The sequence below is a fragment of the Antedon mediterranea genome, chromosome 10, assembly GCF_964355755.1.
Source record: "Antedon mediterranea chromosome 10, ecAntMedi1.1, whole genome shotgun sequence".
NCBI lineage: Eukaryota > Metazoa > Echinodermata > Crinoidea > Comatulida > Antedonidae > Antedon > Antedon mediterranea.
In genome coordinates, this window is record NC_092679.1 from 15776953 (window position 1) to 15796591 (window position 19639).

The 19639-nt window shown below is 33.6% G+C and overlaps 2 protein-coding genes across 3 annotated transcripts in view; one reads left to right on the plus strand and one right to left on the minus strand.

Moving 5' to 3' along the window:
- The window catches only part of LOC140060595 (phosphofurin acidic cluster sorting protein 2-like), a 68843-nt gene extending 52982 nt beyond the window's left edge, over window positions 1-15861 (minus strand). For both annotated transcript variants that reach the window (XM_072106876.1, XM_072106875.1), the window contains exon 1: window positions 15452-15861. In XM_072106876.1, the coding sequence (XP_071962977.1) occupies window positions 15452-15582 (131 nt within the window). In that variant the 5' untranslated portion in view covers window positions 15583-15861. The remainder of the gene's footprint in view (window positions 1-15451) is intronic.
- Window positions 15862-17258: 1397 nt separating this feature from the next.
- On the plus strand, window positions 17259-19624 carry LOC140060736 (choline transporter-like protein 4). The gene has a single exon (XM_072107071.1). The coding sequence runs from the start codon at window positions 17288-17290 to the stop codon at window positions 19478-19480; it is 2193 nt and encodes a 730-aa protein (XP_071963172.1). The 5' UTR covers window positions 17259-17287; the 3' UTR covers window positions 19481-19624.
- Window positions 19625-19639: the final 15 nt, after the last annotated feature.

The window sequence follows — 19639 nt, forward strand, 5'->3', positions numbered from 1 at the left end:
CGCAAGCTCTAAGTTTAAATATATAGGCAAATAATGAGACACTGTTTTTTAAACAATTTTATGATATTCTTACTACTTTCCATGTTTAACCTTTAGTTTTTATGCAATGTTTGTATTTGTTGCCTTTGTATTTTACCCTTGTGCTTGCGCTATATAAGAATGAAACTATTATTATTTTGGTGTCGTACTGTTTCCTTTTAGTTTTACCAATTTTATCATATTTTATTATGTTTTTTTTAGACAAGTTGTGCTTCACGAAATAAAATAATTGAATTAAATTCCCACTTCACAGGTGTGTAAGAAAAGAGCGTAGTTATTTGATCTCAAGTTTATTAATTCTACAGTACTCGACACATAATTACTGTACACCTACACAACAAAAATTCACTATTTCCTGCTACTGTAAAACCCAATTATGCAATAAACAGGTCATCAATTGGTCACATGAAATCAATAACTGACCTCTAAGGCTATATTGATCAAACTGCATGAACATGCACTCTAATTAACCTCCAACAAACGCTGCCTTTAAAACTAAAAATCTAGAGTGTTTAGGTTTGACAAAACATTTGAAAGAAAAATTCTTAGAAAACTGTTTTTGAACGATCATTGGAAGCACACACTGATATGGTTGCAAACTGTACATTGATTGTATCATGTCTATAGCAATTTATTTAGAAACTTTCAATTTCGCAATGGTGAGCACAATGTATGGAGCACCAGCAAATAGCCAATCTGTGCATGAAACCTTTTCACATGACAAACTTTGGTCAATACCGGTAATAATATTTCATAGTCAGTAAAACAGTTTGTAATATCATTTTATTTAAAGGTCTGTTTACACTATCAAACTAAAGTACATGGTATTGATATGCCCAAATATGGTAGTGGGAAAACATCATCATGTTCATATATGCACATCACATTTTTTGTCACAATAAGTTTGATAGTGAAGACAGCTTAATGGTTTTTCTTCAATTTACATCTCGGGTCGTAATACACAGGCCTTGTTTTTTTTAAAAGGTGAGCTACAAATTGGCCTCCTCGGCACATTCAGGGGTGTAGGTGTGCTGTTTGTATCTTGAAGTTCACCAAATTTATGTGTGCTGTAAAGCGCAGGGGCATTTTAATACTGTAGTAATATTAGGTGTGTGATCACACACTGACACCTAAAAAGACAAGACTTGCACATACAGTAGTTACAGATGCCACAACAAATTATACAGATCAATAGATTGTCACACAATCATTTTACGAAAAAAAATGCGTACCAAAAAGGCAGTCGAATTGCAGTCTACAAGACTACAGTAGTACTCTTTGGACATGGTAGGCAGATTAGTCCATTATTATAGAGGGATGTTCAAGATGCTATTAGCTACTGTTAGCACAGGCTATTGTTGGTTTTTATCCGGGTAAGCTACTGTAAAGTTTGTGTATTATTCTGTCACATGCCACACTGTACCCTCACCAAAATAGAATTTAATAAAATTTACCACAAATAGCTTAGGATAAAGGTAAAATGTCAATAAACTTTTTGATATTATCACATTTCATTCTATTATTAAAAAAAGTTTCGTTTTAGTTATCTGATTCAATATGACACACACGGAAATTGAGGGAATCAAATAACTAGGTGCCTAGGTTATTGATAGAATAGAATGCAGATCTATTTAAACAGATAGCAAGTTCTGGCTTCGTAAATTAAAAGTGTCTGTACTATATTAAACACGTATAAAGGCCCCATAACAAAAATGTTTATATCATCATTATCTAGCCCTAGGTTTACAAGGCTAGTCTAGAGGGCTAGGCCAACAGCATGCTTCTTAGTGAAATATTTTTTTTTTTTAAGGCGAGACTGACCAGCAAACACTGATGGGGTGAAAAAAAACATCCTCTTTCCTCATCAGTTTTGAGCTGGAGATATGGTAATAAAATAATAATTTTTGTTATGGGGCTTAATCACCAGTGGCTTAATGCATTGGCCTGAGGACCCTGGTTTATGGACTCTAAGTGACCCCTCCCCAAATACTTGCGGCCTCTGTCGACATATTTTTCTAATGTTTTTTTTCCCATCCTGCTCAGAGGCCCCTATAAGCTCTGGGCTCTTTGTTTTTTTAGCCAGTGAGCACTCATAGCTGTTAAGCCAACTCGGCCGTTCCAAGGCAAAACAACGTAACTAAAAAATGTTGCTTTTCGAGAAAAATTGAATTGAAGTTTGAGCGTTTGCATTTCAACAACAAATTATTGTAATGATGTGAAAGTTTGCATGAGTATATAAATAATAATTATTATTAAATACAAAATGTTAAATAATTTAAACAATTTGATCAAAAGTTATTGCCACTTTTAACAGATACGTTGTTTTGCCTTAGAAATGACGTGCATAGAATGAAAGTCATTTCTGAGGCAAAACAACGTAACTGCGATATTCTGTGGCAAAACAACGTAACTGTGATGATTTTAAAAACAATGGATTTTTGAACAAAAGGGAAGGCTGCGATCATCTATGATGGCTAGGAACTAGGTTGGCTTAACAAATAGTGTGTTATGCGCGATTTGAACGATTTGCGCAATTTGAAATTGCGCAAAAAAATCCTTGCGCAATTTGAAATTGCGCAAAGAATTCTTGCGCAATTTTAAATTGCGCAAGGATTTTTTTGCGCAATTTCAAATTGCGCAATCAACTTGCGCAATTTCAAATTGCGCAAGAAAATCTTTGCGCAATTTTAAATTGCGCTGCACAATTTGTAAATTGCGCAAGATAGTTCTTGCGCAATATGACACCTTTGCGCAATTTGAAAACGAACTGTAAATTTTCCCATACATGGCTAGGCTAGGCCTAGGCAGAGGAGTTTAAAATTTAGTATTATTTTTATTATATAAATAAGACCATTTCAATGAAGATAATGTTTAATACTCACTTTTTAAGTTTTTAATATTAGTTTAAGCTAGGCCATGTAACCTAGTCAGTATCAGTAGTCCAGACTACTACAGATAGGTACTATCTCTAAAATTAATGATCTCTGAAACCTGAAATTTTTACAGGTTGTTCATAAATTTGTAATAATTCCCCAAATGTAAAAATTTCAAAAATTGACAAAAATGCGAGTTACGTGGTTTTGCCTTGGAACGGCCGAACTGGTAATCACACATTTAATAAGAAATTAACAGTTAGAATCAATGCATAGGAATGTTACAAGGTTTGAATGAACCACAACATTTTCCTTTAATATCATAATTTCTTTAAAAATCCTTCATAATTTATTGGCCATACAGTTAATTGTCCACAAAAAAAATGACTTGGTATTTTGCACCGCTTCAATTAGACATCATATATTTAGGTGATCATTTAGAATAAAATGATCACCTATTGTTATTGTATGAAATCTTTATTCTTCTTCTTATTGGTTATCCGCAACGAAGTTGCAGGATAACCTCTTGTGATTGTACGAAATCATCATCATCAACATCTTTTTAGTTATCCGCACTATGGCGGATAACTCCTTGTAACTGTCCTGTTTCATCATCTTTTTTTTTTTTTTTTTTTTCTGTATTATTCTTCTTTCTTTCTGTCATTTTTGTGCAGAGCGTATCTCTAAAACGTGTAAAGTTAACATTTTATAACTTTGTCAACATATGGGCAATCAGGTGAAGTTGTGCTTTCCTATAATTGAATGACGTCAGAGTTGCGCAACATGACTTACGCGCGTTTTTATGAATTTCGCGTATTTAACATAGATCGAAAACCATATAACAATTTAAATTGAAACTTAGCAAAAGTCTAATTTATATCGTGCGCTAACTTTTTGTGCACTAAAAATGGCATGTTTTACACGAAGCTACGCGCGCACGCGCGTTTAAAATTTTGCGATGCGAAAAATTAATTTCTAATCAACTTTATACGCGTTTCATGTCATTTTGAGCATGTCAAAAATTCCCACACGTGCGCAAATTTTTACGCGCGTGGTGCACACGTAGCGTTAAAAACGTCATTTTTTCGAGTGATTTATGTTTTTCCAGCCTTTTCTAGTAATTTTACCAACTTTTAAATAATTTCGACTTCAAATTACGTCATACGAGCACGTACAATATGATAATTTGCGCGCTTTTTTGATGAAAAACTTCAAAAATTCGTCAAAATTAAGGCTTTTTTTAAACAATCGTAGTTTCTAAACTAAACGGTAAAAATTATTTTTATTACATATTCTGGAAGTTGATGAGTTGTAGATATCAGATCATGCATTAATATGGCTAACCGGACATTGTGACGTCATCGTATGGCCACGCGAATATGAAATTTAGGATTTTTGTATCTTTCGTCATAACTGCTCACATTTAATAGAGGGCATCTCCACTTATCCGTTTTCCATTTTCACCCCAATTTTGATATTGTCTAGGTCAATCAACTATCTTTAGCATGAGTTGAAAATATTTTAATTTTTATGACGTCATCATGCCTAAAAATTTAAATTACGTGTGGCATTAATTTCATCTTTACGGTAAATTTCAATCTGTTATAGCTCGTAAGAATAAAATGTGATAATCGCGATTAAAACGTTTTCTTGAAGCTATTGGATTGTAGATACAAAATCATGTAAAAATTTTGCCAATCGGATGTGATGACGTCATCATATGGCCAGTTAAATAAAAAAAGTCGTATTTTCATCTTTTGCGTCATAGTTCATTACATTTAAAAGAGCGCGCATTAATATTTCACGCATTCAAATTTCTTCTACACGTTAATATGTTGTTGCTGAGATAATTTCCTTCCAAAATTGCTACCTTCGCGTTTCATTTTAAAACCATCAACATGTTAAAAATTGCAATAAATAGCGGGTCCCGTAATTTCCCCTATTCTACACTGTATGTGATATGTATACAGATTACAGTGTGTATACTATATATGAATCAAAATAATAGAATTCAGCAATAACAACATATCATAGTCTTCAGTTCAGGTCATAATGCCATAATCTTTTTCCGTGTGCAATATTCCAACGTATGGCGTGGACGTGGCGTTTGTCGTGCGGATAACTAACTCGTCAAAGTGACGAGTTTCATGTCTAGTTCTTAATCTTCTTTCTTTCTGTATGATTTTTGTGTAACGCTTTTCTCTAAAACTTGCAAACATAACATTTTGTTAACTATGTTAACATTTTGACATTTATGTAACGTCGTCATGCGAAGCTTTTCATGATGTTTACAATTGCGCAACGTGACGTACGCGCGATTTAACGATTTTCTCGTATTTAACATATGTCGAAAACCAAATAACATTTTAAAGTGAAACTTTGCAAAAGTTTAATTTATATCATGCGCTAACTTTCTGTTGAAAAAAAATTGCGTGTTTTACACAAAGTTACGCGCGCACGCGCATTTAAAATTTCAAAATGCGCAAAATTAATTTATAATCAACTTTCTACGCGTTTCATGTCGTTTTAAGCATGTCAAAAATTCCCACGCGTGCGCACATTTTTAAGTGTGCGGTGCGCACGTAGCATTGAAAACGTATTTTTTTCGCGTGATTTATATTTTTCCAGCCTTTTCTAGTAATTTTACCAAATTTTAAACAATTTCGACTTAAAGATACGTCATACGAGCACGTCGAATTGGACAATTTGCGCGCGTTTTTTATGAAAAGGTTAAAAAACTTGTTTAAAATATGCCTTTTTTTAAACAGTTGTAATTTCTAAACTAGACGGTCAACTTTTTGTGGATGACATATTCTGGAAGTAGATGAGTTGTAGATATCGGATCAGGTATTAATATGGCTAACCGGACATTGTGACGTCATCGTATGGCCACGCGAATATAAAATTTAGGATTTTTGTATCTTTCGTCATAGCTCTACACATTGAATAGAGCGCATCTCCACTTATTCGTTTTCCATTTTCACCCCGATTTTGATATTGTCTAGGTCAATTAACTATCTTTCGCATGAGTTAAAAATATTTTAATTTTTTTGACGTCATCATGCCTAAAAATTTAAATCACGTGTGGCATCAATTTCATCTTTACAGTAAATTTTAATCTGTTATAGCACGTAAGAATAAAATGTGATAATCACGATTAAAACTTTTTCTGGAAGCTATTGGACTGTAGATACGAAATTATGTAAAAATGTTGCCAATCGGATGTTGTGACGTCATCATATGGCCAGTTAAATAAAAAAGGTCGTATTTTCATTTCTTGCGTCATAATTCATTACATTTAAACGAGCGCGCATCAATATTTCACGTATTCAAATTTCTTCTACACGCTAATACGTTGTTGCTGAGATAATTTCCTTTCGGAATTGCTACCTTTGCGTTTCATTTTAAAACCGTCAACATGTTAAAAATTGCAATAAATAGCGGGTCCCGTAATTTCACCAATTCTATGTATGTCACTGTATGTGATATGGATACAGATTATACTGTGTATACTATATATGAATTTAAATAATAAAATTCAGCAATAATAATATATCATATTCTTCAGTTCAGGTCATAATGCCAACTAACTTCCTTTTGTCCTCAACCTATCCCCTTAATGTTAATGTTGCACCACTTGCGCGGCGGATAACCAAACTCGTCAAAGTGACGAGTTACATGTCTAGTTCTTATTATTTATTTCTCTCTGTACAAATTTGTGTAACAAATATCTCAAAAAGTTTAATGTCAATGATTACCAAAATTTCACATTGTCTTTCAAGTACTTTAACTTAGCCATAATAAGCTTTTCAGCGTGATCACTCATCCGTGACGTCACGTATACGCCATTTTGTGAAATCACATTATCAATCATATCTCCATAATTCATTATCACATATTAATGAAAATCACTACACGTAAACTTGAGGTCAAGGTAAAAAATATTAGCAAATAAAAACTCGGGCGTTTCAAGGTCATGCGCGTGAAATCGCGCGTTGAAATTTTAAAAAGCTCAAAATTTAGTTTTTATCAATTTAGAGCATGAAATAGGCCATTTGCGTGTTTCAAAAAATTACTGCGTAAAAACACATTTTTGCGCACGCGATTTTTAAAAAGGGTAAAAAATAAAATTTGATGTATACATCATATTCTACTCACAAACCTTAGTACATTCTCCGACTTTGAGTCCATTCCGACTTAAAATAACGCTATACGAGCACGTTAAAAATGACAAAATGCGCACATTAATTGTACAAAAGTGCTAAAAATGGTAAAAAATAAGGCCTTTTTAAAATGAATATAACTCTTCAGAATGGCAGGTGACACCCAATTTTTTTAACTTATTATGGAAGCCAATAAGTTGTAGATATAAATATATATACATATTAGACGTACAAAATGGTATGACGTCATCAAATGGCCACTTGAATTTAAAAATTAGAAATTTTTATCTTTTTTGTGTGGGTTATCACATTCAATAGAGCGCATCTCCGTTATTTGAGCCCGATTTTCGCACACATTTTAGTATGTGCTTGCTCAATTAATTATCTTTCTCGTGAGTTGTCAACATTTTTATTGTGATGACGTCATCACGCGTAAAAACTTGAATAACCTAGGTCGTGTAATTTCAGCTACACCATACATTTGAATATCTTATAGCTCCTCAGAATTAAAGGTGACCTTGAAGATTATAATTTATTATGAAAGCTGATGAAATGTAGATACGAATTCATATCAATATTAAGCCTATCAGATGTTGTGATGTTATCATATGGCCAGTTGAAGTTAAAAAGTAGTTTTTAAATTTCTTTAGTCGAAGTTATACAAATTTCAAAGAGCGCGCATTGCGCTTCTACGTGTCAAATTCTCTTCCAATCCTTATATTTATTTGCTCAATTCATTATCTTTCAAAATTGTCATCTTCGAGTTTATTTTGATAATTCCATCATACCAAAAAAATAGAGCATGATGTGGGTCCCGTAATTTCACCTATGCTACACTGTATATAGATATACAGTATATACTGTACATATTGTATGACACATAGGTAGAACTCAGCACTATAAGTGTATATGCAATCATGTCATAGGATGGCGTACATCAACTTTTAACGATCGTATGTTAACGTACATGCATGATTAAAAAATGTTAATTTTATTAAAATGATAAAAATGATCACCTATAATTCGTCAAAGTGACGAATTAAATTCTAGTTAGTATTGTCTTTGTTTAGTAGAGTGTTCTTTTATGAGCGCTATTAGAAGTGTAGGTGTTTTGATTTTTGTCTCATTCTAGGTATGGCATGGCATGTGTACATCCTCACAAACCACCACTTCCACTTGAGGATATAGAATAATGAATTGCATTTGTGGAAAAGGGCGTTCAATAAATTTTATTTTACTCTTCGAGAAGAATAGGCTATTTTTGGTTTCTCTATGTAAGCTAGGCACGAAATAGAAACGTCTAATTTTATCACTACTGTAGGAAGGCGAAAAAAATACTGCACCCAGTATTCAATTACATGACACAATTTGCATAATTACAGTTAGTAAATACTGGTAAAAGCCTTGAAAGCCAATTGAAAACAATTTGAACTTTATGACTCATAATGAGTAGGTGATATTGAAATAAAACCAATCTAGTCATCATAAAAAAAAATTATTATAATATTATGAAATTTATATGCAGAAAAAGAAGGCATAACAAAGATCTATGACTGAGTGAATAAATGTGAATAATGTGTTTTAACAAAATGTATAACAAATTAACAATAGGTATGACAGATTCACGATGCCATATAATTTAGTATAATTATCACCTGACTGACAAAATGGATCGCTCACAAAAAGCCTTTTCACTATATTTTCAAACAGTATTGCTTATGAAATATCTTACCGTATACTACCGAGGATACTGTATTAAAAACATGTTGTCTAATTCTTTAAATATTTTTGTTTTTAGTAGGTAGCTGGACACAAAAGAAATTCTATATTAATTATTACAGATTTTTTTTAATGAAAACTAATTAATTGAGAACTGTGATATATCCTGTACATAATAATTTTAATAGGATTCAACAACATATTATTGTACTAAGGAAAAGAACATCATAAAAATACTGTAGCACAAGTCCATCTCCACAAAACCCAAAATTGGACTGTGGATGTTTGATACATTCCTATATCCATGACAAAAATGTTGGTACCGGTACATGAAGTTTACACTGGACATATAGATATAGGCTATTTCCAGACAATTGTACAGTAAAAAAAAAATGGCATACCGGTAGGTCTACATGTAATGGTTTAATGTTTGTTCAGCAACCACACAAACAAGTTAGTAAATGTATTGACATACTCAAACGTAAACATGTATCTACTGTATAGAAACCCATGGCTACTACTAATACTATAGATAAGATAAAAACTGAATTGGGAAATACCCAAACAACATGGCTTAGTCATTTAAATGAGTCATTATTATTAACATTCATTGTTCACTATTAGTAGTAAAATCACAATGGGCCTGTTTCTATTAGCAATAATTGACCATAAATGGCATTCTTTAAATACAGTACAACCAAGCAAATTCATTCACATTCCTTCACATATTGTTCACAAGTCATGTATCAAGATGCTCTACATTAAACAAAGTCTTTAGGAGTGGATTTTTTTTTAAAGCTTTGTCCACACTAAAAAAAATGTTATGTGGCCATATATGTACATGATGATGTCATATTACTACCATATTTGGGCACCTTACACTTTTGTTGTCAAACTAGTTTTATAGTGTACAGTAGTGGACAGGATTTGAACCCAGGACCCTTGATCTGAGCGTAGCATCCACCACCAAGCTACAACTTTACTGTATGGTTTTCATATTTCTTGGCACACAATATGACCTCTTCTATCTAATGTTCATTAGATGCAAGCCTCATCTTTATGAGGATACTAGTCAGAAATCAATGAGGTCAGCACGTAGATAATATATTATATGATGTGTTCAAAACCATGAAATCTAGATATAGTACTGCACACAAAAAAGACAATTAAGCAGATCTGTAAATGTCGGGGTAATGAAGTATACATAATACTGTAAAACAAGCTATTGATAAATGCTATTAATAAACCTGCACCATAAACACAGCCTAACAAAATCATTATTATATTTGTTCAAAGAAAATGCAACAAACTGTTCTGAATTGACAATCTCATTATTTGAAATCATTTTTGTAATAAAGTGACAATTAACATTGGATTCCTATAGGATTTCCAACTGGAAATAATACACTTTAAACAGTTGTGTTGATAGACTATGAGTGCCGCTTACCTGGATAAGCCAACAATAGCCCATGCCCCTCCTAAAGAAGTTATGATACAAAAACTAAAAAATTCCTTGAGCACACCTCAATTTTAATGGACTAATCGAACACAAAAACCACCCCATCACATGGACATGCCAACATACCACAGTCAGCTTTGATTCAACATTATTGAATTTTTTTTTTTTTTTCAACCTGAGGAATAATTTTTTTTAATTTTTACCTATGTACTAACTATAATGCACAGTTCATTTTTCAATTGTGCCATAAGGCACCCACAATTACAGTAACTGATGTCAAAAGTACTATACATTACTTGTTCATTGTAGTGTAGATGTAATATAATTATTCTTTATCTTTCAGTTAGTAAAAAATACAGACAACATTATAATTGATGCATCACAAAATATGGATTAACTGTATTACAGACTCAGATAGTTTATTATTGATACCAATAACAAATTATGCAAGGATGAACAAAACTTTAGGAGCAAACTAGAATAAGTTGTTTAAGACGAGTTTAACTTGTAATGTCTGCATTTTGTATCCAAAATAGAGTAGGGAATTAGATAGGATAGCTTGACCTTCGTTATGTTTTGTCTTTCCTGTCATTATACAGAGACTTGTATGTCTTGACTAAACTGTACATACAGTACTGATGTACAATCCACTACAACAAGCTAACTGACAGTGACAACATGGCCCTACAGCTTGACCATCGGTGTGTTTTGTCTTTCCTGCCATTACTGACATAGAATGTTATGTCAAACTACTTTACAGCACCGATAGTACTGTACAATCCACTACAACAAGCTACTTACAACATGGCCCTACAGCTTGACCATCGGTGTGTTTTGTCTTTCCTGCCATTACTGACATAGAATGTTATGTCAAACTACTTTACAGCACCGATAGTACTGTACAATCCACTACAACAAGCTACTGACAACATGGCCCTACAGCTTGACCATCGGTGTGTTTTGTCTTTCCTGCCATTACTGACATAGAATGTTATGTCAAACTACTTTACAGCACCGATAGTACTGTACAATCCACTACAACAAGCTACTTACAACATGGCCCTACAGCTTGACCATCGGTGTGTTTTGTCTTTCCTGCCATTACTGACATAGAATGTTATGTCAAACTACTTTACAGCACTGATAGTACTGTACAATCCACTACAACAAGCTACTTACAACATGGCCCTACAGCTTGACCGTCGGTGTGTTTTGTCTTTCCTGCCATTACTGACATAGAATGTTATGTCAAACTACTTTACAGCACTGATAGTACTGTACAATCCACTACAACAAGCTACTTACAACATGGCCCTACAGCTTGACCGTCGGTGTGTTTTGTCTTTCCTGCCATTACTGACATAGAATGTTATGTCAAACTACTTTACAGCACTGATAGTACTGTACAATCCACTACAACAAGCTACTTACAACATGGCCCTACAGCTTGACCGTCGGTGTGTTTTGTCTTTCCTGCCATTACTGACATAGAATGTTATGTCAAACTACTTTACAGCACTGATAGTACTGTACAATCCACTACAACAAGCTACTTACAACATGGCCCTACAGCTTGACCGTCGGTGTGTTTTGTCTTTCTTGCCATTACTGTATCTACATAGAATTGTATGTCTTAATAGTATTATGTATTATGTGAGTGTACATTGCAGTGATCACTGATGATAGCACAATTCACTACAAGCTACTGACACCATGACCCTATTCTACCCCAGGGTTCTACAATACACCAGAGCCAGCAGTGTATAGTGCATTGGATCCTTTAAGTACAACTAAGAAGTGTTGTTCTACCACCAGACAAACTATGTTGGAGGAGAGTCTTGAACCTGATTTTCGGTTTTAGAGCCAGCCTTAACTGAAAACAAGTATGCAAAATGTGATACTGACTTTAATCATAAAACCCAATAATCTGTGCAGTATACAAGATCAGTATCACTTCCTGATATAGTTCCAAAGCAAATTTGAATGCAAATAAAAAATGTTTTTATGGTCCTTTGAAAAATTAGCCAATAACTGTGTGTCAATATTTTGAATAGAATTATGTTTTTATGGTATAGCAAACTTAATACTCTAAAAGCCTATTGCACATTGTTTAAATAACAATTTTAAATGAGAAATAAACTCTGACTAAGGGCCTGTTTCTGCTGCATATCCTCAAAATATGGTATAAAAATATGGTATATTTTATATCATATTTCTAGTACCCCATTTCTCCTAGAAGTACTATCTTGAGTGGTTGTGTTAAAATTCATCTTTTTTACCCAACCTGCCTTTCGATCCCCCAAAATGGGGACAAGCTATTCCTTCCTTGCCGGAATTAGAATTTGTTATCTTTGGCGATGGTGTAGCCTCTGCTTTCACAGTGTCTGTTTGTTTTGTTATTGACTTGTTTCAACAACAAGTTCACACACACCATACTCTTCTTAATTTTAGCTAAATTATCTTTCTAAATCTGGCTGTCCTGTTTGTTCCTTTTTAATTTTCCTGAAATCTTTGTTTCCCCAACAGAGTATTTGCATGACTACATGTGTAAAAAGCTTACAGAAAATCAAAATATACGGTATTTTTTATCGGCAGCAGAAAAGGGTACAAAATACGGTATAAACTATAAGTTTATAAATACTGTATTTTATCCACAAATTTCGTTGGGAAAATATGGTATACAAAATACGGTATATTTTTTGTTAGCACCGTTTCTGCTGCCAAAAATATACGGTACTAAAAAAATACTGTTGGCAGCCGAATCTGGGCCTAACTCAAAAAAGATGATATCATTGAGTATATGAGATAATGAGATAGAGCACCTTGACTTATTTTATGGCGTAGACAAGATTTAAAACGATTAATTAGTCCCTACTGTGACTGTAGAAGCAATGTTAATGTCATTACAGTACATAGTACAACATTTTTATAATAGAGCTTTACTGTAGACCATAATTTAAATACCATACACCATACCTCAAGGTACTAGGAATAAATCTAATATTACAGTACAATTTTAATGGAACAAGCGTACAGGTAATTTAAATGTTGTGAAGCATTTACATTGTTTGATCATAAATGATGATTAAAGATTTAATTCATTCATTGCAACAAATAATACTGTAAGAAGAGAATAATTAAATCATATGTCACTGTAATCTTCTGGGATAATGATTGAAAATATTGTTGAATTATTGTTTACAGTATTAAAGGAAAGGAACACCCTGGGCTAAATGTGCCACTGTGCTTATAGATAAATGTAATAAAAACATGATTACAATGGTTCAAGGTACAATAGTAAGCAATTTAGTTAAAAAATAGACTTTTAAACGACAACATATCGGAAATTGAACAGCGCCATTTTGACAGGTTAAGAGCAATTATGTGACGTCAGATTAGGTGGACGCATTCAAGCAAATCCAAGCGTCCCTCGTCTTAGTACAGTATTTCAATATGGAAGTGCGGGATATAACCATAAATAAAATCAATTAAATAGCCTAACAATCATACCTAATATTTTTGGAATATGGCTTGGAGTTTTTATAATTCAGAAAATTTGGAACCAGAATATACAGAAAGAGACTTAGTTTTGTGTCGTGCTGATGAAGAAAAAAGAAGAGAAGAACATTCTCGAGCATAACAAGCCGTCGAAGAATGGTGTACTTGCGGCCAGTGTATCTGTACTGTATGCCTTACTAGGCCTAGAACTCGTGTTGAACGAAAATAAAGTAGACACTGCATCGTTAACCAACAGCCTCCGTTTGGAAGGTTTGCCAGTTAATTCCCCTACCAAATCCCGTTTGAAACAGCTAGGCAATAAAAGTAACAATAGATTAACAATAGCTGAAAGATTTACGAATTGGCTTGCAGAAGAAAAGATCGATCGAAAGTTTGTTTACCAAGCCAGCGCATGCTCATACCGTGTCATCGCCGTCCTGCATGACCGCATGTCGCGTTATTAGCCAATCATATTAGCGGATTCGCTTAGCCAATAGAAGCGCCAAATGCAACCGCGAATCTTAAAATTTTCGTCGGCCGTATCTGACGTCACAAACAGGCTGTCATATGAGCACAAGATGGCGATTTTCAAATGTCTTGAAAACAGCTTTAAAATCCTGTTTACTAGAAAACTACAAATCCGATTTAAACATAAATTGTTCTGAATATTAAGTTGCTAGGGTTACTTTTATAATAGTTAGGTAAGATATTAGGGTTTTCCTTTCCTTTAACTTACCGTAGGTAAATGGAGAAACAATTTTACAGTACAATAAACTTTTAAAAACATGGAATGTTCTGTATTAATTTCTTGTAATAAGATAAAATATCAGAGATTAAAGAATAAAATTGATTTCAATGGTATAAATTTAATTTTTTTAATAAAAATAAACGTTTTAAAATTTGCAATACGAGTGAACTGGGGTTCATTTTCATTATTCTGTCTTTAGCAAGTTTTCTTTTAAAAAAAAAGTGAAAGTAATTTACAATAAGTTGTGATAATTTCACTTATTTTTAACTACGATTACTTCCCTAACTAATGTCTCATTGTCATCATTTCCTACATGACATATAGGCAAGCCTAGGCCTACCTCTTTTTCTAAAAATGAAGTTATCAAAGGTGACTTGCAGATTAGATCACGGAGAAATACAAGGTGAAATATAAGGTGAATTCAGCATATTTCTCAATGATTTATACACATAATATGTTTATCCAGTTAACAATTGGAATCCATGATGGAGTGGAATTGGAGGAAAAGAACATAGAATGATGATTAAAAGAGGGCCCAGTCAACATACTGTAAGTTCCCTCTAATTGTATAACCCACTATACTACCTTCTGGAGAGGGTGCGTTAAAAAACCTAGATGGTAGGTCACATGAATGAACAATATGGTGTGTCAATGTCCGTCACTTTATCACACACCATATCATGAACAAAATGGTCACAGTTCGTCAAGAAGAGACCCTTCCTTGACTTGATAGTATTGTCAGTACTGTAATCTAGGCCGGTACTACTGCACTTTCGCACCATAATCTCTCGATGCCCAGTTTTAGATGTGAAACTGCAGTAGTGCCTCTAGGCCTAGGCCCCTATCACTTGATGATGATAATTTTAATAAAAAATCAATAATTTAATATTATTGATATGACAATACAGAATACAGTATGAAAATATTAAGTACAAGAAATTAAAAATCTTACCTTGGTATACAATTCGGAGATGTCCTATCCACTTCCCATGTAGCGAATAATTTCATGGGAACAACAACTTTAGCACTTATTCCTCTGCCTGACATCACCTTGCTACTGCTGCTGCTGCTAGGATCAGCCATGGCTAAAAAGTGTTTGTATGCAGTGTGTGTACGACGCGGAGAGAGATCCAACCTTTTGAGCCTAGCCTAGGCCTAGCCTAGCAGACGATAAACATGCAGTGCTATAATAAAAAAGACCATAATAATGCACTCATAACAAAATTAATTTGTATATCATTTCACCGTCTTGACATTCACTTTGATACTATATAATTGGTGCGTGAATTAACAATTAAGAAATCCATTGATTCTTCTATAATACTCTTTTTCTTCTATAAACTTTATTACCAAAATCAGTGGTTTTATAATAGAAGTCTGTATTTTGGAGTTTATCATAATCTGATTTTAATTTATAGAGGGCAGCATTTCAAAATCCAAAAACAAGCTGTTAATTTTTATTAAAGATGATTTAAATACTGTAAATAAAAGGTAACAAATCATAAACTTTAAAGATTAACATTGATCGTTATCTTTTTTTACAATTATTATTTTGCATTTTATTATTCTTAATGTGTTTTTTGTTGGAATTTCTTTTGTGAATTTATTATTATTTCATTATTTGATTCATTTTTATTATATGATATCAATATCACTTGCACTGATGAAGGACTAGTTTTGCCCGAAAACTTTGCTCATTTTTTTGGCTGTTTTACTTTATCGTTTTGATTTAGCTTTCTGCTTATTTTATTATTATTATCTCCATTGAGATCCAGCCACCGATAACCACAGCATTGTCATTATTTTCAATAATTTGCCATTGGATTTATAAACTCCCCATGTAGGCTACATATGTTTTTTTAAATGGGTATTGTACCATACGGATATTGTGACAAAATTACAAAACAAGAGGTTTTGCTATAAAAAGCTACAAACATAATTTTAATAGTTTATAAAAAAAATTGCGAAAGTTGTTAATGAACATGAACTGTACATTTGATTTAATGTTGTTAATGTTTCTTATCAATATTTTACTGGTAAGCTGAAATAAATAATCATTACATTACCTAAAGGAAGCAAATAGGAGTCTAAATAAATGATTGTTGGTGGCCTCACTTGCAACATTGGCATAATATGCCTAGAAGATACTAACGCTTTTAGATATAGACCTATTGCTGCGGAAGCCTTTTTCACGGTTGTTTCAAGAGTCAAACTAAATGATATTTCTTGTCTATTATGGGTTTTATGACAATCTATTTTTGTCTATTTTTCATTTTCAGGGGAACATTCTTTTACGGATTCTCTACTCGATAATAAATATTTAATCTAAAATAAGCGTGGTACTTATTTTATTTTATTTATTTTAACCACATTTAATGAGGGTGATCCATCCAGCATTTGCTGATCATTTGGGACCGGCCCTCAGAACAGTTGCAATATACAAAATACAGCAAAAACAGAAAAGTAAAAGAAAAACAAAAACCAAAAAATAATTAATTACATAAGACTAAAGAAAATTTGAAATATAGAAAATAACTCAAATGTTAAATTAAGCAAAAATATATAATATATATAATAAATATTTGTAGGCCTTAACTGTTGTTGTGTATCCGGTAAAGGTATCCATAGCAATTATTACTAATTAATCACTTATTACAAATGATAAAGTTAATAATCAGCTAATCTAACACTTTACGTAAACCAAAGGTCTCTCCAACGCCCGTCGATAGTCTATATTCATATTCAAGTTTCCAGTTGTTTTTAGCGAGTGTAAAACTACACTTAAATTATGGGTAAACGACGAAGAAGCAGCAGCGATATCTCAGACGATGAATCAGAAAAAGGAGCTAAGTATTATGGTGAACCTAAAACCTTCGATCCGAATTTCAATGGTCCAATTTCAAACAGAGGTTGTACAGATGTAATCTGTTGCTTGATTTTTATTCTGTTCGTTACTGGGCTAGGAGTGATCGGTGGCATAGGTTTCAAGAGAGGTAATGTACAGACACTCATTTACCAAACAGACTATCTTAACCAGGTGTGTGGTATATCAGAAGCAGTTGCTGACAAACCGTATCTTTTCTTCTTCGATTATTTGGAGTGTTTGGAAGAGGCCAAACCCCCGACGTTTGACTGTCCGAGTTCAGGACAAGTTTGCGTCGAAAAATGCCCAACGGAAAACTATGCTATAAACGTTAAGTATTATGATAAGCTGGATGATGCGGCGCCTACTGGAGTTGACTGGGACGATTTCATTTGTGAATATGACATAGACGCAGAAGATGAAGTGATAAACAGAGGTTCCAACATTCAAGTCCTCTTAAATACAAAAAAATGTGCAAACTATTACACAAATAGTGATCCATTACTTAATCGATGTTTTCCGATTTTTTTGAAATCTGAAGAGTGGGAAGGAAATGATACAACACCAAATAACCAAAATATTACAGAGGATGCTCGTGATAATGCTTTGGAAATGTTTGACTTTTATCAAAGATATGAACGTTTTAACAGCACAGTCGAAAATTTAAAAGAAACACTGCCTTATATGATTGTTGGAATAACAATATCTATGGTCGCTTCTTTTATTTACATCATACTAATTCGCTGGCTTGCTGCCATTATGGTATGGAGCAGCATCATACTTGTCTATGCACTCTTGGTCTTTGCAACTTACTTTTGCTGGAAAGAACGAAACTGCATCAACAATAAAGAAAAAGATTGCACTTCGAATTCATTTGCAATTGATGGCTACGATGAGATTACGAGTTATGCTAAAATGGAGCAAACTTGGTATATAGCGGCCATTGTTCTGAGTGTAATTACAGGAATTATGACATTGGTTATGTTAATTTTAATCAAACGTATTCGCATTGCAATCGCGTTGATCAAAGAGGCGAGTAGAGCAGTTTCATCAATGCTCTGTTCTCTTCTGTGGCCAATTATCCCGTTTGTAATGCAACTCGCCTTCCTGACATACTGGTGCTTCAGCGTTGTCTTTATAGCGTCTATTGCAAATTCACCTTACCAGATAAACACAACAGATGACAACTATACAGCGGGAGAAAGCTGTGATCCAACTAAAGTTTATGAAACAACTGAATGTGTCCTGGTTGCTGAAGACCTCGTTCCAAATTATGTTTACTGGTTCCTTGCATACAGTCTAGTAGGGCTATTTTGGATCCTGAATTTCATAAGTGCTCTTGGAGAAACAACATTGGCGGGAGCATTCGCAAGTTATTATTGGGCGTTTACTAAACCAGATGACATCAAATCGCTCCCATTACTTCGATCTTTCTGGAGATGCATTCGTTATCATGTTGGATCGCTCGCTTTTGGTTCGCTTGTCATAGCAATCATCCAGCTGATTCGTGTAGGCATAGAGTATGTTGAACGAAACGTCAGCAATGCAGAAAATGTCTTCACCAAGTTTGTTTTTAAATGCTGTAAATGCTGCTTCTGGTGCTTAGAAAAGTTCATGCGATTTCTCAACCGGAACGCGTATATCGAAATTGCCGTGTACGGTAAGAGTTTCTGTACATCGGCAAAAAATGCCTTCTTTCTTCTCATGAGAAATATTGCTAGAGTCGCTGTCCTTAACGGAATTACCAGCTTCATGTTATTTATCGGTAAAATGGTGATAACTTTGGGTACAGCATACGGGGCAGCGTTATACTTTAATAACTACTGGGACAAATCTCTCTCTAATGATGAGATTAAATTTATTCCAGAATTGAATTATTTTTGGGCGCCAATCTTGTTCATGACATTGGCTGCGTACATCGTTGCAGACAGCTTCTTTGGAGTCTACGACATGGCGATTGACACGTTGTTCCTCTGTTTCCTTGAGGATTTAGAACGTAATGATGGGACACCAGTTAAACCGTACTATATGTCTAAACAGTTGATGGACATTCTCGGTATAAAGAACAAGAAAAAAAAGAAGCAAAAGGACAAAAAAGAGAAAAAGAATAAGAAATAGTTGTTTTGATTTACATTCGCCAAAGCACTGCATGTAAATTATTGCTTAATATTTGTTTGTGGTGACATGTGTGTATTTTGTAGCTTAAGATGTTTCTATTATTTTTTAGACCACAAACATAAGTCATATTTGCTTTTGACTTGCTTGATTGATTAGTAG